The 25,081-nt window shown below is 46.1% G+C and overlaps 1 protein-coding gene across 3 annotated transcripts in view; it reads right to left on the bottom strand.

Annotated features, from left to right (window-relative positions):
• LOC105477208 (collagen type XV alpha 1 chain) overlaps positions 1-25,081 on the bottom strand; it is a 128,179-nt gene that overhangs the window by 31,865 nt on the left and 71,233 nt on the right. For all 3 annotated transcript variants that reach the window (XM_071078073.1, XM_011733615.3, XM_011733617.3), the window contains 11 exons: positions 19,831-19,884; positions 18,115-18,174; positions 16,811-16,903; positions 15,517-15,642; positions 14,551-14,613; positions 5,959-5,994; positions 5,402-5,542; positions 5,138-5,206; positions 4,287-4,322; positions 4,093-4,176; positions 1,757-1,822 (listed from right to left, as the gene is read on the bottom strand). In XM_071078073.1, coding sequence (XP_070934174.1) covers positions 1,757-1,822; positions 4,093-4,176; positions 4,287-4,322; positions 5,138-5,206; positions 5,402-5,542; positions 5,959-5,994; positions 14,551-14,613; positions 15,517-15,642; positions 16,811-16,903; positions 18,115-18,174; positions 19,831-19,884 — 828 coding nt within the window. The remainder of the gene's footprint in view (positions 1-1,756; positions 1,823-4,092; positions 4,177-4,286; positions 4,323-5,137; positions 5,207-5,401; positions 5,543-5,958; positions 5,995-14,550; positions 14,614-15,516; positions 15,643-16,810; positions 16,904-18,114; positions 18,175-19,830; positions 19,885-25,081) is intronic.

The raw sequence follows: 25,081 nt of genomic DNA, 5'->3' as shown, positions 1-25,081 counted from the left end.
TTAGGAGCAGCATTTCCAGAGTCAGCAGGACCCCCTCCCTCCCAGCCCCTTCCAAAGGCCTCAGCATGCTCCCACAGCTGGGAAGACAGATTGACACAGCATTAGGGATGAAGGGGCCCTGTGAGGGTCTGGATTTGCCAAGGGGAGGACAGCGACTGGAAAGAAAGCAAGGAAAAGAGAGAAGGGGTGGAGGCATGGTAATGCAGGCAGACAAGGCCCAGGGACTCTGAGGACAGGGATGCCCAATCTCTGGTTTTAGTCTGTCTGTGTTTTGCTTCAGTATCCACCCACCTAATACCCGAAACCTCCAATAGCTTGGGGAAAACAAAGACCTCTTGGGAAGAAACTTTCACTTGTTATCTGGTTTGCTCTAGGGTTTCATTATTGAGGTATTTTGGATTATTTGTTTTCATGGAAATCAAATGGATGCAGTACAGAGGAGACAGGAAGATAGCTCACATTGAGAGGTCACTCAGCAGGGGAGAAACCTGGTGCCAGAAGAGTCTGCAGATATTTGCAGGAATCTTGGGGCAGCACTAGATTTTCCCCTGGATGAATGGGCTTCAGGGCAACCTCACGGGGATCTGCAGGAGAGGCTGGGACATCTGCATTGCACAGCTGTGAAGGTATAAACCTGTCTCCACAATGACTTGCACAGAGCGTCACAGTGTGCTAAGCGGTTTCACATCCCTCATTTCTTACAAGTTGCCTCAAAGGCTGGTGAAGTGTCATCAGAGAAGAGAATCAGGGGCTTAGAGTGGTGTGTGGAGAAGATGGGGCTGGAACCCCAAGGCTCCCAAAGCCAGAGCTCCTTCCTTTCCCTGCTGCTGACCAGCAGATGCTGGGAGATGCAATGAGGATTTATTCTACAGGCTGTAGGAGGAAGCTTCCTTCGTCTAAGGGCCATTGTGCCATGAGTCAACTCTGCCAACATGCAGAAATAATGCATATTTCGGGTTTTTTGTTTGTTTGTTTTGAGACAGAGTCTCGCTGTCACCCAGGCTGGGGTGCCGTGGTGCAATATTGGCTCACTGCAACTCCCGCCTGCCAGGTTCAAGTGATTCTCGTGCCCCAGCCTCCCGAGTAGCTAGGATTATAGGCACACGCCACCACGCCCAGCTAATTGTTGTATTTTTAGTAGAGACAGGGTTTCAACATGTTGGCCAGGCTGGTCTCAAACTCCTGATCTCGTGATCTGCCTGCCTCAGCCTCCCAAAGTGCTGGGATTACAGGCGTGAGCCACCACATCTGGCCAAAAATAATGTATGTTTCTTACACACATTATAGCCCCATTTTAGAGATCTGGAAATTAACACACAGATAATTTCCAGATTTCTAAAATGGGGCTATAAAGACTAGAATGAGTCCATTTCCTCCTCACGCTCCAGTTTCCCTTGAGCACAAGGAAAGATGTCTCCAGGCTCCTCCTATTCTGTGAAATAAGATAATGTAAATAAAAGCAGGCCAAACGTGTGCAACAGACATTATTTGTTTGTTACTTGGCATTCTCTGATTTCCAGGACACATATTTCTGGTGCACAGGACTGGAAGCTTCCACTGCTTTGGACACAACTTTTCACACGATCAAATTAATGTGAAAGCAACTTTTCAAAAAGTGCAAAGCTTTCTTTCCATTCTATTTGATATATCCTAGCTCTGTGCTTCAGGAGCTAAAGGGATTCCAGAGCAACCCGACTTTGTTTCAACAGGGGCGTCTGGGGAAAAGCCACATTCTGAGGCAGCTGTAGATACCAACCGGAGGCCCCACCAGCTCAGGAATGTCCGAGAAATTCATGAATCCATGGGTGATATTGATCAAGGACTGAAAAGAGAAAAATCAGACAATGAGGACAAAGGATGTCATGTGTTCTGCCTTGTTCCTGGCAACAAAGCTTTAATTAAAGTCACCCAGCATAGCAGAACACCGCAGACACTGAGAACGCCCTCAGCCCACTGCCAAACACAGCTCTCCCGCCCCCTTCCTATAAAACAGCTCCGAGCCGCCTTCGCACTTTCCTCCTTTACTTAATTTTTACATCACACAATATCCGAATGTCTTCTCTTTTTAGAATTTAAACATATACATATTACATGCACCCACAGAAAACACAGTGTTGGGGTGTGTGTGTTTGTCCATGTGGTTATTTTACATAAATGGCATCAGGCTCTATTACTCCTCAACTTGCTTTTTTCACTCGGCCATATTGTGTGGAGATCTTTCCATGTGGAATTTTGGAATATGGATATTTTTAGCTTTAAAAGACTGCCAAAGAGCCATCCAAAGGGGCCAATTTACACTTCCACCAGAAGTACACGAGATTACCTTTTTCCCCGCACACTTACACATATTTGATTTTTAAAAATCATGTTTTTTTTTTTTCTTCTAACTTTAGTCATCCTTTTTCCAGTTATTTGGGGCTTGTCTTTCTGTGGTCTACCAGCATGATGTTATTTCTCTCTGAAGGGCCAGGATTTTTCATGATGTGATGTCTTAATATCAAAAGGACATGATCTGGTCCCAGCCCACATTCCAGCCTTCTCTCCAATTTCCATCATTCTCCACACATGACCATACACACTATCCCCTGCCAGTCAGCTCCCTGGGCCTGGAGCACACACCACATTGTCCTACTCTCTGCTTTGGCTCAGGGCGTCCCTGCCACTAGAACTTTGGAAGTTCTATCCTCCATGCCTACCCGGTAAACTCCTTCTCAGCTTTCCAGTCCCTGCTCAAAGATACTTCCTCCGGGAAGTCTTCCTTGATTCCTCATATCCCAAACAGTCTTTTCTCCCTTGTTCCTGTCTTTATGTTCCTTTGCCTCTCAGTTATAGCTCTGTTACAGCCTTTCTCCTGACTTCACTGGAGGCTCCTTGAAGGTAGGAACTCTGTCTTACTTATCTGTATTTTTAATTTTTTTAATTAGAAACTTTTTTAATATCAGAGACAGGGTCTTGCTATGTTGCCCAGGCTGGTCTTGAGCTCTTGGGCTCAAGCAGTCCTCCTGCCTCAGTCTCTCAAAGTGCTGAGATTACAGGTGTGAGCCACTGCGCCTGGCCTTACTTATCTTTACACCCACAGAGCCTAGCATGGACCCGATGCAGAGTGCATGCTCATGAGTGCTTATGCCAGAGTATTTAAATAGGAATAGATAATTCAATGACACCCAACATTTCATCCAGCAAACACTGATTAAACCAGCACTATGAGGCCAGTGGTGGGGATACAGAGAAGAAAAAAAACCCCAGAGGGCAGGTGGAGGAGTCAGACATGTAAATAGGCCATTGCTGTACCATGACGGGGGTTTGAAGGATGAAGTTACTGTCTTCCTTGTTGAGGAGAGTTGGGAAGAAGATGCTTTCCTCCATTTGTGTGGACATCTTCCCATGTGGGATTTTGGAGAATGGGTATTTTTAGCTTTAGTTTTAACAGACTATCAAAGAGCCATCTAAAGGTAGCACACAAAGATGTTTCCTGTGACATGAAAGATGTAATCCTTGGCTTCTCTTGGCTTCTGTACCCTCTCCGTGGTGAGGTGGAGGGACCTTCCTGATGGGCAGTTTGGGAAGCATCAAGGGGCATGCCCAGCTCAGTCACACTTCTTTCCTTCAGATCTCCTTGCCTCTGGGAAGCACATCCATCAACCCATGGATAAGTCCGTCTGATTGGCGGGAACATGTGGCTCTCCCACTGGGTGAAGTCCCTCCACCTAACCTCCATCAGTAATCAAGGTGGTATCTGGGCCTACCTCCTCATCTTTGGCTTTATTTCTCAATGTGCTCTGCACTTGGCTGGGGAAGGCGTGCACTGCTTATCTGGGGCTTTTTCAAGACCCCAACATGTCTAATACTCCTAGCCTGTTTTTTCAATTGACCCCAAATGCTAATCAGAAGAGACAAATCTGGAAGCACCATGTGAGAGAACAGCGGAACTGGGGGAGGAACAGACAGGTGCTGGCAGGTGGAAGTTCTAACACCAGGCACTGGCTACATGCCCCCTGCATAGCCAGCAGCTCTGAAGTCATGGACAACCTTCTCTTCCCTTTGGCAAAGTTGGAAAATATGTAGACAAGCTCTGACCTGGATGATACTCACACTAGACAAGACCTCGATGCGCCCAGGTGGCCCTCTCAGCCCAGGGGGTCCCACAATACTGGCTCCATCCGTCCCCCTTTCTCCCTGGTCAAAGCAGCGAGAAGTGAGAAAAAATTCACTGTACAGGGATGATGCTCCTAGAACCAGGCGGGAAAGCCTTCCCGCCCCTACCTCTGTGATCTCTGTAATCTCACCTTGGGTCCCCGGTCTCCTTTCTCTCCTTTGGGACCCTGGAAAAATAAACAAACATAAATATTCTTCTAGTCACTTTGCTCACCTCCATCTAGCCTCTCATCTTGCTATCTCCTCCTAAGTTTTTATGCTTATTTTGTCTCAGGCAATGGGAACCAAGGATAAGCGAAAAATACCCCTTCTGGAGTCAGAAGGAAGCAACACCCCACAGAGTGAGAGAATCAGAGGCCCTCTCCCAGCACTGGGTGAGGGTCCTCTTGACCCTGAATCTTAGGGCCCTTTGCCTCTGGGGAATGAGGGAGGTCTGCTCATTCAGTCATGGGAGGGGCCGTGCTGCTCCCTCCTAGACTAAAAGGCTCAGCTCTGGGTCCCATTCAACAAAGAGAATGATATCCAGGGGATTGGTCCTCCTGAGAGCCCGCACCACATCATGGTAGGAGATGGACAACACCTGCCAGGGGCTGGAGGCAGTAGGGAGGGGCACCTGTCAGGAGCGCAGGGCTTTGACCTGGGGCAAAGTGTGTGCATTGAATGGCGCAAACGGAGGGAAGAATAAGTCGAGATGCTTAGTGGTAAGAGACTGAAGTGGGAGAGGGAGAGAGAGAAATAGATGAAGAGAGATAAAAATGATTTTCACGTTCTCTTTCCACATCATGTTTTCTGCAAAACTTCTACGCTGCTCCTCAAAGACACAAGCTGTAAAGAGCATCTCATTTCCCTATTGCACAGCTGGGGGCTGGAGGCATAGAGGTGAGTTATTGAGAGTGGCAGAGCCGGGATGCAGCCCACAGCTTCCTCACTGTAGCGTGACAGTGTGACAACCCTCATAATGAAGGTTTCAGAGGTGACCTACGATTGCAGCCGTTGGTCTGGAGAGTTTAGGTTCACTCAATAGCTGGGTGCTTCCAGAGCCTTCGGTATCCTGGGGAACGAGCAAGAATGAGAATTTCAGATCCAGTTCCTGAGCACCTACTTGTGCCAGGTGTGGTGTTGGGAGCTGGCAGCTCACAGGGGAATCTGCACAGCCTCTGCCCTGAAACCAGGGTTTAGCTAGCTGGTCTTTCCAGGAGCTCTTAGTACACATCATTTTTATAACCACAGAAAAGGGGAAAAGTACCTCGAATCCAAGTCCCATTGTGCATCCAGGGCCTGGGGGCCCAGGGGGTCCAGGAGGCCCTGGGGGTCCCATGGCCCCAGGGGGGCCAGCTTGTCCCTTTTTCCCCGGGGGTCCAGGTAAGCCTCTGTTGCCAGGGTCACCCTGTAGGAAAGAGGGCAGGCTGATTATCCAGCCCTGGGTTCACTCATGGAAGGAACAACACGCATGTCTGAATCAGAAAATCACTCTTTGAAGTTAATTAGGTTGATGAATTCTCCGGTTGGTACTGCTTAATGGTACAGAAACAGCTGTCTTGTTAATTGACATTTCACTTGGAGATAAGCTGATGCACTCATCTGAATGCATTTGGAGGGAGGGGTGAGGAAGGAGAAAACATCAAAGGGTGTTTACTCCCCACCATCCCCAGCTGTTCTGCCTTCTCTGAGCAATTCCTTTGAGATGTGTTCCTCTCTGTTCCTTGACATTTATATGTTCAATATTCCAGACCAGCAGTCCAATTATAGTAAACTCAAAGAAAGGGAAGGAGGGAGAAGAAAGCTCTTTTTTTTTTGTTTTACCTTTTCACCAACTGAGCCATTAGGCCCTCTTGCTCCCTGAAAAAAACAAAAACAAAAACAAGGACCAATTAATGCATATCTCATTGGGTATGTTCTGAAGTCAATGCACAATTATGGGCTCTTAGGTCATAGGATATTAAAATAGGACTCCTTCTGTCTCAGACTTTTGGTGTCTCCAAACCAAATACATTACAATAGGGGCCAGTCTGTTGGGCAGGTCCTGCTGAAAGCTTGTGAAACCCAATTTTCAGCCATCAGCTCATCACCTACCTCAAGAGTAAACCAGAGAAGTTAAAGATTAACGAGGGAGAGATCATAGAAGACTTCGCTTGGAGAGCTCCCAGTGGACTGGAGTGGTCCCCTTCCCGTGACGGAGGTAGAGGGTACTTCACCCACTCTAAAGCGAGGGAAGGGGCTTCAAGATCTGAAATGTATCCCCTAGATTTTTGGAAATATGGGGGATGATGACTGGCTGTCTTCTGGAAAGAACTAAAGACCCAAAGCTGGCTGAAGTAGTCCCCAGAAGACAGAATCAGGGAGGAGGTTGCATTAGAGCAGATTGCATGGCCATGCCCAGTGGGGACCACACTACAGTTTCCCGGGGGTTAGATGCAGATCTCACAGAAAGGAGTCTGCTGTGAGCTCCAAGCAGAGGGGAGGACCAAAGGGCATGGGTGGTCATGAGTGGTCAGCTATGGGGACGCTGGCCTACATCAGAGGACTGCGGTAGGGGGGCCCCAGATGGAGAATCTCTGAGAAAACCACAAATGCAGCTGCAAGAGATGAAGTCAGCAATTGCATGGCCACACAGGAGATCCTGAGAGCGATGCTGATGTACCAGCCATCAAAGACTATGTCTTTCCCCCAGTCATTATTGTTTCTGGGCTACAGTCTCCTTCTTATATCAAATCCATGGAAATGAGAGAATGGATAGTTCTAAAATAGCCATGCTCAAAAATAAGATGGGGAGTGGCATTAGATCCAAAATAGAAATGGCAAAGGGAAAACAGGGAATTTGAAGACAGGGGCCTCAGCCATCAAGAGAAACCAAAGGGAGAAAAGTCTGCTGCAAAGCCGTGATGGAAGTCAGGTGCATGATGTGGCCCCTGGGCCCCAGAAGGGAGACAGGCTGAAATTCTGCAGGAAGCTAGCTGTCCAGCCCTGCCCATCTCCCCTCCCCTCCCACCCTCACTCCTGCCAAGGAGAAAATATGGGTACCTTAATTTCAGAAAAATAAGAGTTGCTTATTGGGCCAAAGACATAGGGCAGAGCCCCAGATGACTAGGAAACTCTGTGAGGTCCAGGAGCACCCTACACACGGAAGATGAGCCACTGAGGTGCCCTGCTTGATGGCACATCTTATTCCTTCCACCCCCTTCCTGAACCCTGCATGTCTCAGAAGGGGCTACTGCCTACCTCCCAACAGTCTGCACCAACAGAGGCAGAAAACAGGCTAAGGCAGGATCCCAATTTCACAAGTAAACACACAAGAGAGAAACACAAACATCTGAGGCAAGGCAACACTGTGAGAAACAACTAATTCAACTATAGAATTACATCCAAGGAAATGGAGTTAAGAAAACAATCCAATAGGACATTGAGTGTAAGACATACGTTCTCACAGAGAAAAGGGAGGATAACATAGCCATGAAACAAAGACACACCATTATGAAATAAAAACAGTGGTTATGAAAAAGAACCAGTTAGAGATCTTGGAAATTATAAATAGAAAACTGTCGAAATGCAGAACTCTGCAGAAGGACTGCATAACAGAATAGACCCACCTGAAGAGAGAATTAATACAGAGATCAGGCTACAGAATTCTCCCAGAAAGCAACAGGAGAGGGTAAAAAGACCTAGACAGAATGACAAAGTAGTAAGAGAGACGGAAGCCACAATTGGAAGTTCCAACATTGGTTTAATTGGAGTGGCAGAGGAGAGAATAAAGAGACAGAAGGAATGCAGTGTTTAAATTTTCTGGAAAAACACAGAAGTCTCCAGATTAAAAGGCACCCCCCCAAACCCCACCCCCCCAAAAAAAGTCCATAGAGTACCAAGAAGGATAAATGAAATAATACATTTAAAAAATAATTCACATTGGCCAGGCGCAGTGGCTCAGGCCTGTAATCCCAGCACTTTGGGATGCTGAGGCGGGTGGATCACAAGGTCAGCGTTTGAGACCAGCCTGGCCAACATGGTGAAACCCCGTCTCTGCTAAAAATACAAAAATTAGCTGGGTGTGGTGGTGTGCATCTGTAATCCCAGGTACTCAGGAGGCTGAGGCAGGAGAATCGTTTGAACCTGGGAGAAGGAGGTTGCAGTGAGCCAAGATCGCACCACTGCATGACTTTGTCTCAAAATAATAATAATAATGATAATAAATAAATAAATAAATAAAAATAAGAATCCACATTTAGTAACAATGCAGAGGAATTTTTAAACACCAAGAATAAAGAAAAATAAATCCCCAAATTTGCCAAAGAGAAAAATCAGACGACCTCCAATAGAGTGACAATCAGAGTGAATCTGACTTTGTGTTGGCAACACTGGATGTTGGAAGATGATGGTGATCATCTTCAAATCATCAAGGGCAAATGACTTTCAATCCAGAATTCTATACTCAACCAAATGAGAAGAAAATAAAAACATTTTAAAAAATCCAGGGTCTCAGAAAATTTGCCATCTACAGACAGTCTGTGAAAATATGACTGGAGGACCTACTCTAACAAAAATAATTAAAGAGGAAATAGGACACAGGAGGCAATGAAAACTATATTCATATATTACTTTTATAATTAAAATTTAATTTTAATAAATGCTTGAAGTAGAGTTGCTCTGTCGCTCACCTACCAGCCCTAAGGCACTTCCACAAAGTCCCATGGCTCTGCCAGGGCACAGAAAAAAAGGGACTAAAGCAATCTGCAGGTTCCTTACAGTTCTGAAACTCTGGGACTCTAGTTGAGTATAAGCCTAAGCAAAGCTCTCAGGGTAGATGAGAAAGATGAGGCCATGGTGTGTCCAGCAAAACTGCCTGCACACAACAGGCAACACCACGCAACAATCTCCCCCTTTCTCCTTCACAGACCTGGGCCCATGCCGTTTGCTTGGTAGCTGTGATAACCTTCCCCAGGGAACTGGCTGCTCCCATGGGTGAGGTTCGTGGATTTGCTAGGTGAGGGCTTCTGCCTGATGCTGGAGGAAGACAAATGCCTCACGTCTGGGAGCATGCGGGGGGCAAGGGAAAGGTCCCATCTCTTGCAGTGTTTTCCTATTGCGACATGCTACCCAGTTCTTGGCCTAGGAATGGGGATCACAGGGGCTGAGGGTGGGCTGGGCTTCCAGGTGAGGCACCAGGCTCTGGAGGCAGGCTCTGAGGCTGGACTGGCAAGGAATTTCTGCAATCGAAGCCCTCCATGAGGTCTCCCAGGGCAGCCTCATAGAACCTTGGTGCCTCTCTTGCAAAGGAGCCAGCAGGGACACTCTGGCCATTCTGGGGAGGTGGGAGGAGAAGGTGTGCTCGGTGAAGGAAGTGACAGTGACTGGGCTCTGTCACCTCCCTGCTGGCCAGCCTCACCAGGGGGAAACTAAGCGTGGCCTTCCACCTGCAGTGGAAACATGACTGCAATAACTGGATGCCCATTTTACTGCCTAACCCAGAGCTGCAGTTGCTATGTCTGCTTCTCTTGGGTATGACTGGCTTGTTGCTGGCTGCCCATTGCAATCTGTCTTCAATGAAAGTGACAATCTTGTGCATCTTTTCAGTAACAAGTCAAACTACCATCAGGATTGTTGTGAAACAGAAACTAAAATAGCCTCCCTCTAAAAACCTTGTAGCTGCGTTGCCAGCTGATCTTGTTACAGAAAATTATGTCCATAAAGTGAAAAACTGAGTTGTTTCAGTTGGCTTCCTCATTCCTCTCCAATCAAGAGTGCATCTTATAGAGTTTCAAAGGAAGTTCTAGAAGATATCATGGGCCTTGGTTTATGGTCTTGGATGATTTTATCCAGCTTAGACATGGTAAAAAGAGAGTATTCAAATCCATTCCATTGACCCACAGATAAGATGGCCATCAGCTGGGAACATGAGTAGATTAACTTGTGGGTAGAAGAGCCCACCTGACTGGAATTTATGTGAACAGGCAGGGTGAAAAGGAGGAGCTCCAATGAACAGGCCGAGGGAAGGCTCCTATTCCCAAAATGGTGATGTTGGAGTTGTACATTATTTCTTAATGAGAGAATTTTTGTGCAGTGAGGGCATGCATGCAATCCTGGAATTCCAAATAGCAGAGCTGCAAGTATGGTTTTAAAAGTGATGAAATATGGAGATATCAGTTCACTAATGGAAACATTGCAAAGGAATGAGGTACAGTAGTGCTGCGTGTTACAACATCGTGGTTTAGAATTGATTCAAAATGTTGGCTTACTGTGGTGAATTGGATTTTCTAAGGACATTACTCAATTTCAGCACACAGGAACCTCAAAGAACCTAATGGAGACGAGAATTCTTTTTTCCCTTGTGGCTTCTGAGACAGCACATCTTACTGCCTTGAGGATGTCTGTTGGTTTTCCTTCTGCTGTTTGTAATACTGATAACCAGTTTCTTTTCTGTTACAATTGACTATGGTCTATTTGATTTTTTTTTTTTTTTTTTTTTTTGAGGTGGAGTTTTGCTCTTCTTGCCCAGGCTGGAGTGCAATGACATGATCTCTGCTCACTGCAACGCCGGCCTCCCGGATTCAAGCGATTCTCCTGCCTCAGCCTCTCGAGTAGCTGGGATTATAGGTGCCCGCCACCACGCCCAGCTAATTTTTTGTATTTTTAGTAGAGATGGGGTTTTGCCATGTTGACCAGGCTGGTCTCGAACTCCTGACCTCAGGTGATCCACCAACCTCGGCTTACCAAAGTGCTGGGATTACAGGTGTGAACCACTGCACCCAGCCATCTATTTAATTTTATGGAGGCCTATAATCCAGATATTGAACCAAACACTTCTGATAATGAAAGAAGATATAAAATAGGAAATTAGGCAACTATTTCAGTGTTTCTTTTAAACATGTTGTTAGAAGGTCTAAACCCATTACTGGGTCCTAGGCAAAAGCAGCTTACTTCTCTATCCTTTCTTACACAAGGTTTAGAGAATTGTTCAGAGACCAACTGGGATTGCTTGGAGAAAGGGAAGGTGATGATGATTTAATTGTATTTCTCTTACATCAGTGGAAAAGACAGAAGCTGATTTTACAATGACAGTTTGGCAGCTCAGTGAAATTACTCAAAGGCAATTACTGGCAATTCAGCATTCCTCAGTAATTTCGGACACTGAAGAAAATTTCCAAGCACAAACTCTTTCCTGCCTGGGTGTCCCAGTACCTTTTGAGACTGCAGAATAACATGAATGACTTAGATTCTGAAAATAGAAAATCAACAACTGTTAACAGTGTCAGATGTGTTCCAAAGAACTGAATGGCAGAATCTGCGGGGCAAAAGCAGAAAGAAATGATTTTTCAGAGATCCGTCTTCTCCAGCAAGTTCTTCTGCATTCTTTCTAGAAACATTCTACCGCTGAGAAAGCAGGCTACTCCTCACCTATTCCTTCTTGGGCTAAAGATCTTAGAGTTAGTTGCTCATCTTGATTTGGGAAAAATAAAGTAAGGAATATTTCTATCATTGAACTCAGCATAGAATAATCTATTTGATAAATTTTTTTGAGGTACCATTTAAAAATACTTTAATTTTTGTAATTTCAATAGGGTTTTTTTGGGAACAGATGGTGTTTGGTTACATGAGTAAGTTCTTTAGTGGTGATTTCTGAGATTTTGGTGCACCTATCACCTGAGCAGGGTATACTGTACCCAATCTGTACTCTTTTATCCCTCACCCCCTCCCACCTTTTCCCCAAGTCCCCAAAGTCTGTTGTATCAATCTTTTTTAAATTTTTCTTGGAGATGGAGTCTTACCCTGTCACCCAGGCTGAAGTGCAATGACACGATATTGACCCACTGCAACCTCCGGCTTCCGGGTTCAAGCGATTCTCCTGCCTCAGCCTCCCAAGCAGCTGGGATTATAGGTGTGTGCCACCACACCTGGCTAATTTTTGTATTTTTAGTAGAGATGAAGTTTCACTATGTTGGTTAGGCTGGTCTCCTGACCTCATTATCTGCCCACCTCAGCCTCCCAAAGTGCTGGGATTACAGGTGTGAGCCATCGCACCCAGCCTGTTATATCATTCTTATGACTTTGTGTCCTCATAGCTTAGCTCATACTTAAGATGTTTGATGAATTCTTAATGAGCATCATATTTTGATCTCAATCTCATATTTTATAATAATAATTATTATATACAAAACATTTTTTTCCAGCTAAATAACCTGAACCTTACTCTTTGTAGGGAAAACTCCATTTTAGGTAACTGCCTAGATTGGTCTATGTGCTGTGCTAAAGAGAAGGGAGGCTGATTTCACCACAGCAAATGGAAAGACTTCCCTACAAGTGGATCCATCCAACGGTGCAAGGCACTCCCTGGGCAGGAGATGAGTTCCTTGTCACTAGAGGTATGCAAGTTGAAGGAAAGATATTGTTGATGGGGAGTCATTGGATCTTACGATCTATTACAGCCCTGAAGTTATTCATTTCCTTTAACACATTTTTTGTCATTTTTACATACTGAATATGTACCTTGGTTTATTGGGTTTTTTTGGTTTTGTTTTGTTTTGTTTTTAAGGTAAATATCATGTGCAAGGTTTCCCACCAGGTCTCCAAATGCACATTTCCAAGTTCTTTCCAAGTCTGCTTGTACTTGTCAGAAAACCTCATATGTGCACAGTGCAACAAATTGAGATGCATAGCAAATTTCAGAAACAAATATGATTGATCTCCAACATTCACCCTAGGCAAGCCTGCTGCTTCGTGCACTGCTGATTCTTCAAGCAGCTGCAGAGTGTGTGTGCAAGGGTGTTTTGTATGCAGTTGTGGGTGTGGGTATCTTTAAGTTTGAGACAGAGTATGGGAGGGATGTGGGTGGGTGGGTGGGGGAAGCCTGGAAGAAGAACAGGTAAGAAGAGTGTAGGTCTGTGGTGCTTCCTGCAAAATTTAATTTCTTATGAATCCGTTGGTACACGTAAAATGAGTTCTATAAAGCTTGACAATTGTTTCTTTTTCTGAGAAATAAGCTTTCCACGAAAATTGAGTTATGGCTCCAATTAAAATAAACATACTCCAGAGCTGACGGAAACTAGAAATTCAGTTCAGCAATAATGGCGGTGTCCACAGAGTCAGCATTTTCCACGTCTTTATCCATGAGAGGTTCACAGAAGGCCCCACTTCCGATCCCAGCTGAGAGGGACTCTTCCTCCTCTAGGCCCCAGTAAAACCCATTGATCGCATCCCTAGCCCAGGGCTCACCTTGTCTTTATTGCCTTCCTTTGACAGACATGGCTTATCTCATCAAGCTGTGAACACTGCAGAGGCAGGAACCACCCCCTACACACACATGCCCCAGGTAGCACCAGCACAGGCTTGCAGACAGGAGGCAGGACCAGCTTACAGACAGAGAATGAAGAGGATGAAGGCAGGCCAGACTCTGGCAAAAGCGGACTAACGGTGTCCAAAGGAAATTTCATTCATGCATCAAACACTAATAGAGGCCTGTGCTAGGTTCTAAGGAGAGAGAGGCAGTACTACATGCTCTATGTCAGGGTGGCAGTGAGAAGCAGACAGGTTAGCTAACACCTTTAGTGTCACTGTCAGTAGCATGGGAACTTCCTAAGATGCTCATAGAAAGCGGAGGAAGGAAGGGTGCTTTCTGCTCATGAGTCAGGGAGAGCTCCCCACAGGATGTATCTGAATTGGGTCTTGGAGGATGAGAAAAGGAAAAGGATATCCCAAACAGGGAGAAAACCATGAGCAAAGGCCAGGAGGCCAGAAGGGAAAAGCATGCCCAGAGCATTTGGGCAGAACCAGCCCACCGGCCAAGAGGCCATGTGAGGAGTTGGGGGATGCGCTAGAGTGGCAGCTCGTGAGAATCAGGAAGGGCCAGTGGTCTGCACAGAGCTAGGGTGTGTCCTGCAGGCAGTGGAGCCCTTGATCTTTTCTCAGTAGCCAGGGCAGGGGCTGACGAGAGCTTACTACAAGAAGGTGAACTGGGCAGGAGGCTGGAGGGTGGGTGGAGAGAATGGGACAGCGACGGGGAGCCCAAGGCCACCGTAAGAGTGAGAAGAGATGAGTCCAGCTCAGTGGGGAGAGAAAGGTGAGAGATGTGGGGGTCAGACTGGGCCATCTTGGCACTGACCAATCATAGTAGGAAAGGGAGGGAAGGAGGAGTTAGAGAAGATTCCATTTCTGGCTCTAGGTGACCAGGTAGATGGCAATGCCATTCACTGAGGCTAGGGACACACAAGAGTGGGCAGGGAAGGTGCTGAGTTCAGGCTTGGGCATGATGAGTCCCCTGATGGGGACATTCAGCAGAAGTGGCCAGCAGGGGATTTCAGAAGGCCAGGGGGTCAGTCACATAAGAGGCAAGGTCAGGCTTAGGGGTCAGAGAGAATAGTGTGGGCCCGGTGACACCCATGTGTTAGGACCCTCCCGTGTTCCCCGTACCTTCTCCCCTTTCATCCCAGGAAGGCCGGTGGCTCCATCAACTCCAGGCTGTCCCTCAGGGCCCTGGGGAACATCAGTGAAAATCAACCCACAACATTTCTGCTGAGAATCATGTACACATGCTTGCTAGAAAAGGAGGGCAGGGTTGGGAGGCAGGTGAGGATGGTGGGCCCAAGGCCTCATGTCAGGTGCAAGGCAGGAACCTAGTCCTTGGCCCAGGCTGGGTCACTGCTGACTGTGCACCTGCGGTTAACAGTCCTTCACTCTCTGGATCACATTCGTCCTCTATGGGGAAGTTAGAGGCAGGGTTGGACCACATGGTCTCCAAGGGTCTCCTACCCCAGGCTCAGCCCTAATGGCCTATGATTCCAAGATTCTTTATGAATCTGTGTCTCCTGTACAGATGCTTCTCGACTTACAATGGGGCTATATCTGATAAACCAATTGTAAGCTGAAAATATCTTAAGTCCAAAATGCATTTAATACACCTAAACTACTGAACATCATAGCTTAGCCTAGCCTACCTTAAACATACTCAGAACACTTCCATTAGCCTATAGTTGGGCAAAGTCATCAAACACAAAGCCTATTTTATAATAAAGTGTTGAAAGTGAAAACAGAATGGCTGCATGGGTACTCAAGGTACAGTCTCTACTGAATGTGTATCACTTTGCACCATTGTAAAGTCAAAAACATCTTAAGTTGAACCATTTGTAAGTAGGGGACCATCTGTACTGATTATGATAAAGCAGGAAAACAATATGTAGGATGATGATTTTCTTGGCTGCTGCTTCTTTTGAATCTCAGCAATGATTCAGATGAGGAGGATTTCTGTTTACAAACAGCTAGCTGCTCTCTCCTCATCGCGAAACTTGGACAGTGCTGGGTATTGCCATCTGTACACCCCTCCCTGGCTAAAGGAAGTCCCACAGTCGCAGAGATGGGGAGAAGACTTCAGTTGCTCACCGGGGGCCCAGGTTCACCAGCACGTCCATCCTCTCCAGGAGATCCAGGGGGTCCCATGAAAACATCAGTTCCTGGTTTTCCTGGAATCCCAGGTAAGCCAGGTGGCCCTGGGGGCCCTGGAGGACCCTAAAAACACAGAGACTCTGTTAGAAACAGTGGGGGAATACCGAATGAGATACTGAATATATGTGCTTCCTACATTCTCTCAAATTCTTACAACAATCCTACAAGTAGGGTTTGGTGTTCCCACTGAGCAGATGCGGAAACTGAGGCTCAGTGAGACCATGAGACTCAAGGGCTCTCAGACACACAGCTAGTTAATAGGAGAACTGGGATTTGAATCTCGGTCTTTCTGAGCCCATCATAGTGTGTTTCCTCCCAAAAGTCTGAATACAAGAAAGACCCAATTAGCTGGAATACTGAGAGGTGCCCTGGCGAACTTAGTTTTCTGATTAACTGTGAGGTCGGTCAAAAACTGCTTGTTGTGTAGCCTTGTTGTTAAAACTCTTTCTGAAGCGCACTAGTGTTTTTAGACCATTGCTGGGCTGGCTGATCCCACCAGGCTGGGAGATTCATTTGACTCCCATTCCATTTACCCACAGAGTCCAGAACCCTTCTAGCCCTGGCCATGAGGAGTAGGCAGAGGAGCAGCCAAGTGGAGCTTTCAACCAGGGATTCAGCACAGGCGCTCAGGGACAGAGGCACCAGCTGCAGCTAGAGAAGGAAAAAGCTCCCCAGGGGGCAATTTCAGAAAGGGCTGGTGGAGCCCCAGCCTTGGCAGGAGGTCAGGGGAGCAAGAGGCACCAAAGAGAAAGAGTAGTCTGGAAAGGGAGGCAGGGAGAGGGTGCATAAGGGAAGGATATTTCAGGAAGGTTCTGGAAGCTGAAGTAGAATATGCCACCCAGAGACAAGGCCAGCAGTTCTCTTTAATGAATAGGGTAAGAGGAGGGGGAGGGAGGATCGAAAGCCAATTGGCAGAGGTGTAGGGCACTGGGCACACCTGCTGCGGGGCAGCCTACTCCAGAAGCCCACTGGGAAAAGGAAGAAGGTGGGGCGAGGAGGTCCTGAAGATAAATGTAGGCTCATACTCACTTACGATGCAACTGACAAAGTGGACAATTTCAAACATATATACAAGTACAGGGAAAAGCAGAATGAACCCCCATAAGCTCACTGCCAACAACCCCAGAGGCGGCCAATCCGGTTTCATCTGTCCCCCGCCCCAACGTCCCTCCCTCTGGGGTTATTTTGAAGGTAGTCCCAGACACCAGGTCGTGTTCTCCTTCACACTCACTCTCAGCAACTCCTCACTGCCCACCAGGTCACCAGAGCCAGAGCCGACGTCCAAGCCCCAGCCCAGGCCAGAGCCCTCTGCCTCTGCTCCCGCCTGGAGAGAGAAGAAATTTCCACAACTTGCATTTAACTGCCAGACTCCAAGGACAGCCACATCGCTGAAAGTTTTCTCCAAAATGGGGAAATTTTTCCTATATCCTGTAGCCCGATAACTTCTGCTCCCCATTTTCTCTCTGACTTTTCTCCCACTCCCCTCTACAGCTACTCTTCTCCCTTGCCGCCTCCCAGCTGTGCAGCCCACTCATATCCTCAGCCTCTTTTCCTGCCTTTCAATTCCCGACTCATCCTTCAAGGCCCGATTCCACAGTCTCCTCCTCCACGAAGCCCTCCCTACCCATTTCCAGGCAGAATTCTTCTCTCCCTCCTTGGTGCTCCCACTAGCCTCTGTCAAGTTCTCAATGAGATGCTAGGACCACTTGACTTGAAGCTTAGTTGTGCGTGTGTCTGTCAGCTCCTCTAAACTAGGGCTCCTCAAGAGCCAGCCCAAACCTGGGCCACATTGGGTGTCCAGAGTCCAGCAGGAGGCTGAGCACCCAGAGAGCCCTCAGTGCATACTTGAATGGCATCAAATGTATCTGAAGAACAAGGGGAATCTCCAAAACACCTTTCCGGTACTTAACTCCTGAAGACGGGAACCAGGCAGGGCCTAATTTATTCATTGAATGTGTGTGTACTGAGCACCCCCGAGAGGCACCAAGGAAGACCTGGGTTTCGGGGTTACAGCTGTGTTTAGGAAGGTCACAGTGGTGGGCACATGTGTGTGGGGGAAGGAGTGGTGATAAGGAGGCAGAGAGACCAGTTAGGAGGCTGGTGCCATTGCCCAAGAGAAGAGGAGGAGGCGCTACACAGCTAGACTCAGGGGGACTTGGGGACACACTGGACAGGGCCGGGGAAGGGAGATGACTATTCAAGGATGTTTCTCTCTTGCTGACCAGGTAGATGGGGTGCCATTCCCAGAGATGGGGAACCCAGGAGGAGAAGCAGGTCTGGGGCATGGGTCATGAGTCCAGTTTGGGAAGTGTTGAGTTTGGAGAACTTCTGGGACACTCAAGGTACAGGATTTAAACTGGATAGAAATCAGTTCTGCTGCTGCACACTGCAGAGTCCTAGCAGAGGCAGAAAGCCCTGGGGTCTGACTGCAAGATACTTTGGGGGCCAAAAAGGAGAGTCCTCAGCCTGTGGCTGTTTTGGCTGCATCCCTGGTCTTACACCTGTGTGTGTGACAAGCCTGGATGGAAATCTCACCGTGGGTCCAACAGGCCCAGAAGGTTCAGGCGGGCCAGGAATCTCCTCCCCAGCATCACCCTAAAGAGAACAAAATGTTCAGTGAAGTGCTGTAACCCTGTTCCTTCCATCTCCCCATCTTTCTGTAGAAATCATGCTCATCTTTAAAATCAGGATCACACCGGGATGAAAAATGGCATTGTCCTTCGCAGAGACAGCTCGAGGGAACGCCTTGTCCCACCCCAGGGCTCAGAAGCCCTTTGTTTCTGAGCCATACTTGGACAGCACCGGCTGTGGTGGAAAGAGGTGACCAGCATGAGCATGCATCGCACACACCCTCCCTTCCTCCAGGATTTATCTCCACCCTCTGGTCTGGGCCCTGCTAGAGCACCGGTGCCCAGGCCCAATCTGGACTTCCCTGAAGCCTGCCCTGTCCACCTGCTCCTCCCACCAGGGCCTGTGACCTTTACAGCAACATCATTGCTCGCAGCCTGCCCCTCTGGGACCATGTGCCCCTCAAGGGCAGGCACAGTGCCTGAATCACCTCCAGGTCCCAGCAACTGGCACAAGGCTGGTGCCCCAGAAAATGCTTTTCAAATGACAGAAGCACACATTTGGAAAGGAGGCAGATGAAAGAAAATGACAGAGTGGCATCCCAGGAGGTTTTGGCTGTCAAAAAGTGCCCGGAGAAGTGGCTTCTTTGACAAAGTGACAGGATGGCCAGATCCGCCAAAAGGAGAGTGGAAATGTCCACAGTAAAGTCCCCAAATTTGTCTGTTGTGAGGCCTCCTCCCAGAGCCTTCTGCTACACCCCAGAGCCCTGCTGGCATCTGAAGTCCACTGAGATGGCCAGAGGCAGAGATAAGTGAGGACACCGCCCTCCCTAGCCCCGGCCCTCCCTTCCCCATACCCCCGTAGGCACTCAGGAGGTCCCAGGACGGGAGCATCATCTGCCACAAGGAATGGCCTCCATGCAGCCTGGAGGGAGGCGAGGCAGGCAGAGGACCAGGGTCACGGTGGGGATGAGAAGGCTCCCAGAGGCAGCCAAGTTGCTGCCTATGGCCAGAGCAGGCTCCTTGGGCAGGATCTCTTGACTGGGGTCACTGTCGACACATCCCCTTGGGAACAGCTTAGCACCAGCAGGTGTTTTGGTAAGAGGAATTTGTTATTCCTGCGGTGACTGACACCAGCTAAAGCACTTCCATAAACATCCCCTCATGTCATCCCACAGAGGGTCATCATGACCACCCCCATTTTACAGATGGAGAAACTGGAGCAAAGAAATAGTAAAGAACTTTCAGGAGATCCCACAGCTACAAAAAGGCAAACCTAGGCCTGTGGTCCTCAGAAGCTCTTGTCTGCCCAACATTTTCCCAGGAAGAAAATCAGGGACAGAGCCCACAGCTCGGACACAGAAGTGAAGAAAACTGGTCGCAGATGTGTGGCAGAGCCAGGTTTGGAATCATAGGACCCTTTGATACTCGATAGAGAAGCCAAGGCCCACGGAGGTCAAGGGACTTGGCCACAGCCACCAGGTGGTGAGAAGAGACTCGGCCAGAACTGCCCAGTGCCCTTTTCATGATTCTCCCAGACCTACAAGTCCATTTCTTTTGGGGTTAGCCCTCTTGCTGCTTCTGCGATCCGCTTGATCAGAGTGGACTAAGTCAAACCCAAATAACATGCTTAGGACACTTGATCAGGAGCCAAACTGTTCCCCAGGATGGTCACAGCACAAACCTTTTCTCCTTTGGGCTCAGCCTGTCCTTTCATTCCCACATGTTCTCTCTGAGCCTAAAACAAGAAGATTTTGTTAAAACATGGCCACAACATATTTGGGACATGGGGCTGCTGAGTTCTGACGACATTCCCTGGTCCTGGTCAGTGAGCTGTGCATGAGCTAGGGCTTGCACTGGGCTGAAGTCAGTGAGCCCCGTGAAGACAGAGGCTGCCTGATCACTGCAGCATCCCCTGCACTGGCAGATAATAGGCTCTCAGTACCTATTTGCCAAATGACAAGTGGGAAGAGCCTGGCATTTGACACACCTGACAATCAGTCTTCTCTCTCACTTGTGTTCCACAACACAGATTTTTAAATATATTACTTCATTTCCAGGGCAACATTCTCCACATATTTGCTAAGATCTATTAGTCAGTCCTTAGAAATGTAATGACATCATTGTGACCAGTGTGGACTTTGCTAATCAGCTTCTGGCTCTCGTCTGAAGACAGTGGTTGTAGACAGTGCAGAAAACCAAAGCACCAAAAAGTCCAGAGACAAAGGCTCTCACTCCTACTGGACCCCTAGGAGCTACATGATCTTGAGCAAAGCTCTAATCCTTTTTGGGCCTCATCTGCAAAATAATTCTAGACAGCTAATTTATTGAGCATGTACTATGTGCTGGGTCATGTTTCCCATGTATAAACTCATTTAATCCTCACAAATCAAGAGGTAGGTTCTATGATTATGATTCCCATTTTATGCATGAGTCAACTGAGACAGAGAGAAGTGAAGAAAATTGGCCACAGATATGTGGCAGAGCCAGGCAAGCTATACTGCCATGGTGACTCTGGGATTCAAACTGACCTAGAGTCACCATGGCAGTATAGCTTGCCTGGCTCTGTCACATATCTGCCAATACTGATCCTAGAGGCCAGGTGCAGCGACTCACGCCTGTAATCCCAGCACTCTGGGAGGCTGAGGCAGCTGAATCATCTGAGGTCAGGAGTTCAAGACCAGCATGGCCAACATGGTGAAATCCTGTCTCTACTAAAAACAAACAAACAAGCAAACAAAAAAATTAGCCGGGCCGTAGCAGCGCATGCCTGTAATTCCAGCTACTCTGCAGGCTGAGGCAGGAGAATCGCTTGAGCCTGAGAGGCGGAGGTTGTGGTGAGCCGAGATCACGCCACAGCACTCTTGTCTGGGCAAGAGAGTGAGGCCCTGTCTCAAGAAAAAACAAACAAACAACAACAAAAAGACACAAAAAAAACTGATCCTGGAGATATCCCAGGGTGGGTGCCTTCTTGACAATCTTGTGCTTTTAGACTCTGCTCAGGAATCAGGGCATTCATCTGAGTTCATTGTAGATCCCTAACGTGGGAACTTAGCAGGAATTTGTCTTCATCAGACATCAACCATGTCTCTGTTTCTCTCTCTCTTTCTGTCTCTCATTCTATCTCTAACTCTCTCTGTGTCTGTCTGTCTCTCTCTCTCTTCCTTCTCAGAGCTTTAAAAAATCTATCATAAAAATTGTAAGCCACCATAGTGGAAAATGTATTAAACCACAATGTATTAAAAAACTAACAACCTTCCACAGTTCCACCACTTTGAGGCAACAACTGCCAACATTTACAAAGGGTATTTCCTTCTAGTGTTTTTGCAAGTGTGTATTTTTAAATAGTTAACCACACAATATAGTCAGATTTATAACCAGCTTCTTTCACTTAACATTATATGCTAAGTGTTTCCCCCATCATTAAATATTTCTAACAAGTATAATTTTATTAGCTACATAATGTTCCATTGTTTGAATATACTTTTTTTTTAAGCTCATTATTATTATTTTTTTTTTTTTATCATACTTTATGTTCTAGGGTACATGTGCACAATGTGCAAGTTTGTTACATATGTATACATGTGCCATGTTGGTGTGCTGCACCCATTAACTCATCATTTACATTAGGTATATCTCCTAATGCTATCCCTCCCCACTCCCCCCACCCCACAAAAGGCCCCGGTGTGTGATGTTCCCCTTCCTGTGTCCAAGTGTTCTCATTGTTCAATTCCCACCTATGAGTGACAACATGCGGTGTTTGGTTTTCTGTTCTTGCGATAGCTTGCTGAGAATGATGGTTTCCAGCAGCATCCATGTCCCTACAAAGGACATGAACTCATCCTTTTTTATGGCTGCATAGTATTCCATATAAAATTTGGCTCCACAGTATTCCATATAAAAATTCCATTTTTAGATTTTCAATAACAAAAAATAAAAAAAATGGCCATACTGCCCAAGGTAATTTATAGATTCAAAGCCATCTCCATTAAGCTACCAATGACTTTCTTCACAGAATTGGAAAAAACTACTTTAAAGTTCATATGGAATCAAAAAAAGAGCCTGCATTGCCAAGACAATATGTGCCACATTTTCTTAATCTAGTCTGTCATTGATGGACATTTGGGTTGGTTCCAAGGCTTTGCTATTGTGAATAGTGCCGCAATAAACATACGTGTGCATGTATCTTTATAGCAGCATTATTTATAACCCTTTGGGTATATACCCAGTAATGGGATGGCTGGGTCAAATGGTATTTCTAGTTCTAGACCCTTGAGGAATCGCCACACTATCTTCCACAATGGTTGAACTAGTTTACAGTCCCGCCAACAGTGTAAAAGTGTTCCTATTTCTCCACATCCTCTCCAGCACCTGTTGTTTCCTGACTTTTTAATGATCACCATTCTAACTGGTGTGAGATGGTATCTCATTGTGGTTTTGATTTGCATTTCTCTGACGGCTAGTGATGATGAGCATTTTTTCATGTGTCTGTTGGCTGTATAAATGTCTTCTTTTGAGAAGTGTCTGTTCATATCCTTTGCCCACTTTTTGATGGGGTTGTTTGTTTTTTTCTTGTAAATTCGTTGGAGTTCTTTGTAGGTTCTGGATATTAGCCCTTATATGCAAAACAATAAACATAATCCAGCATATAAACAGAACCAAAGACAAAAACCACATGATTATCTCAATAGATGCAGAAAAGGCCTTTGACAAAATTCAACAGCCCTTCATGCTAAAAACGCTCAATAAATTCAGTATTGATGGAACATACCTCAAAATAATAAGAGCTATTTATGACAAACCCACAGCCAATATCATACTGAATGGGCAAAAACTGGAAGCATTCCCTTTGAAAACTGGCACAAGACAGGGATGCCCTCTCTCACCACTCCTATTCAACATAGTGTTGGAAGTTCTGGCCAGGGCAATCAGGCAGGACAAAGAAATAAGGGGTATTCAATTAGGAAAAGAGGAAGTCAAGTTGTCCCTGTTTGCAGATGACATGATTGTATATTTAGAAAACCCCATTGTCTCAGCCCAAAATCTCCTTAAGCTGATAAGCAACTTCAGCAAAGTCTCAGGATACAAAATCAATGGGCAAAAATCACAAGCATTCTTATACACCAATAACAGACAGAGAGCCAAATCATGAGTGAATTCCCATTAACAATTGCTTCAAAGAGAATAAAACACCTAGGAATCCAACTTACAAGGGATGTAAAGGACCTCTTCAAGGAGAACTACAAACCACTGCTCAGTGAAATAAAAGAGGACACAAACAAATGGAAGAACATACCATGCTCATGGATAGGAAGAATCAATATTGTGAAAATGGCCATACTGTCCAAGGTAATTTATAGATTCAATGCCATCCCCATTAAGCTACCAATGACTTTCTTCACAGAATTGGAAAAAACTACTTAAAAGTTCATATGGAACCAAAAAAAGAGCCCACATTGCCAAGACAATCCTAAGCCAAAAGAATGAAGCTGGAGGTATCATGCTACCTGACTTCAACCTATACTACAAGGCTACAGTAACCAAAACAGCATGGTACTGGTACCAAAACAGAGATATAGACCAATGGAACAGAACAGAGCCCTCAGAAATAATACCACACATCCACCGCCATCTGATCTTTGACAAACCTGACAAAAACAAGAAATGGGGAAAGGATTCCCTATTTAATAAATGGTGCTGGGAAAACTGGCTACCCATAAGTAGAAAGCTAAAACTGGATCCCTTCCTTACACCTTATACAAAAATTAATTCAAGATGGATTAGAGAGTTAAATGTTAGACCTAAAACCATAAAAACCCTAGAAGAAAACCTAGGTGATACCATTCAGGACATAGGCATGGGAAAGGACTTCATGTCTAAAACACCAAAAGCAATGGCAACAAAAGCCAAAATTGACAAATAGGATCTAATTAAACTAAAGAGCTTTTGCACAGCAAAAGAAACTACCATCAGAGTGAACAGATAACCTACAGAATGGGTGAATATACTTTAATTCAATTAATCTTCTATTGCTAGCTAATTAAATTATGCCCAATTTTTCTCTATTATGGACAATACCGAGATTAGCATCCTGGTAAACAAAACCTTTTTTTAAAAAAAAAAAAAAAAAACAGCGACAACAAAGGTTATCAGACTATCTCCACTAGAATCAATTCCTAGAAGAGAAGTTTCTGGGTCAGCAATATGCACTCTTATGGTTGTTAATACATGTGGACAAAGAGCTCCCCAGGAGCAGTAACCCTCACACTCCCATGAGCACAGCCAGCCTTACCAGACCAACTTTTCAAAGCTGAAAACACAAAGGGTCTAAGGAAGAAACTGACCCAGTTTCTTCAACAAAGTAATGGCAAAAGGGAAAAAGAAGGCGGGAGACAATGAGAGATTAAGAGACACTTAAGAGATGTATCAACCAAATGCAATGTGTAGACCTTGTTTGGATTCAGATTCAAACAAACTAACTGGAAAGAGGTATTTTAAAACAAAATAATCAGGGCATTAGATAATATGAAGGAACCACTGTTAATTTTGTTAGATGCATTGTGACACTGTGGCTATGACCAAAAAAAAGGTACCAGATCACTCTATCAGCTGTACACATTGAATTGTTTATCAGTTAAATAAATGATAGGATGTTTGGGGTTCATTTTTGAATATTCCAGTATTCCCCTTCCCTCCAAAAAAGATGGTGGTAGGAGGTGAAACAGATGAAGCAAGATTGGCAGTGTTGATAATTATCCAAACTGAGTGATGGGTATGTGGGGGTTAATTATACTATTCTAAGCTCCTTTGTGACATTTTTAGATTTTCAATAACAAAAAGTTTAAAAGAGAAAGAAAAAGGAGAACTGGCTCTATCTGTGCCTGATGAGGCATAACTAGGGAGATTTGAACTTGGTGCTTTGTGTACACCTTGGG

The sequence above is a fragment of the Macaca nemestrina genome, chromosome 14 (assembly GCF_043159975.1).
Source record: "Macaca nemestrina isolate mMacNem1 chromosome 14, mMacNem.hap1, whole genome shotgun sequence".
Taxonomy (NCBI): domain Eukaryota; kingdom Metazoa; phylum Chordata; class Mammalia; order Primates; family Cercopithecidae; genus Macaca; species Macaca nemestrina.
The sequence above is the reverse complement of the archived record's forward strand: the minus strand, read 5'-3'. Positions and strand labels throughout refer to the sequence as shown.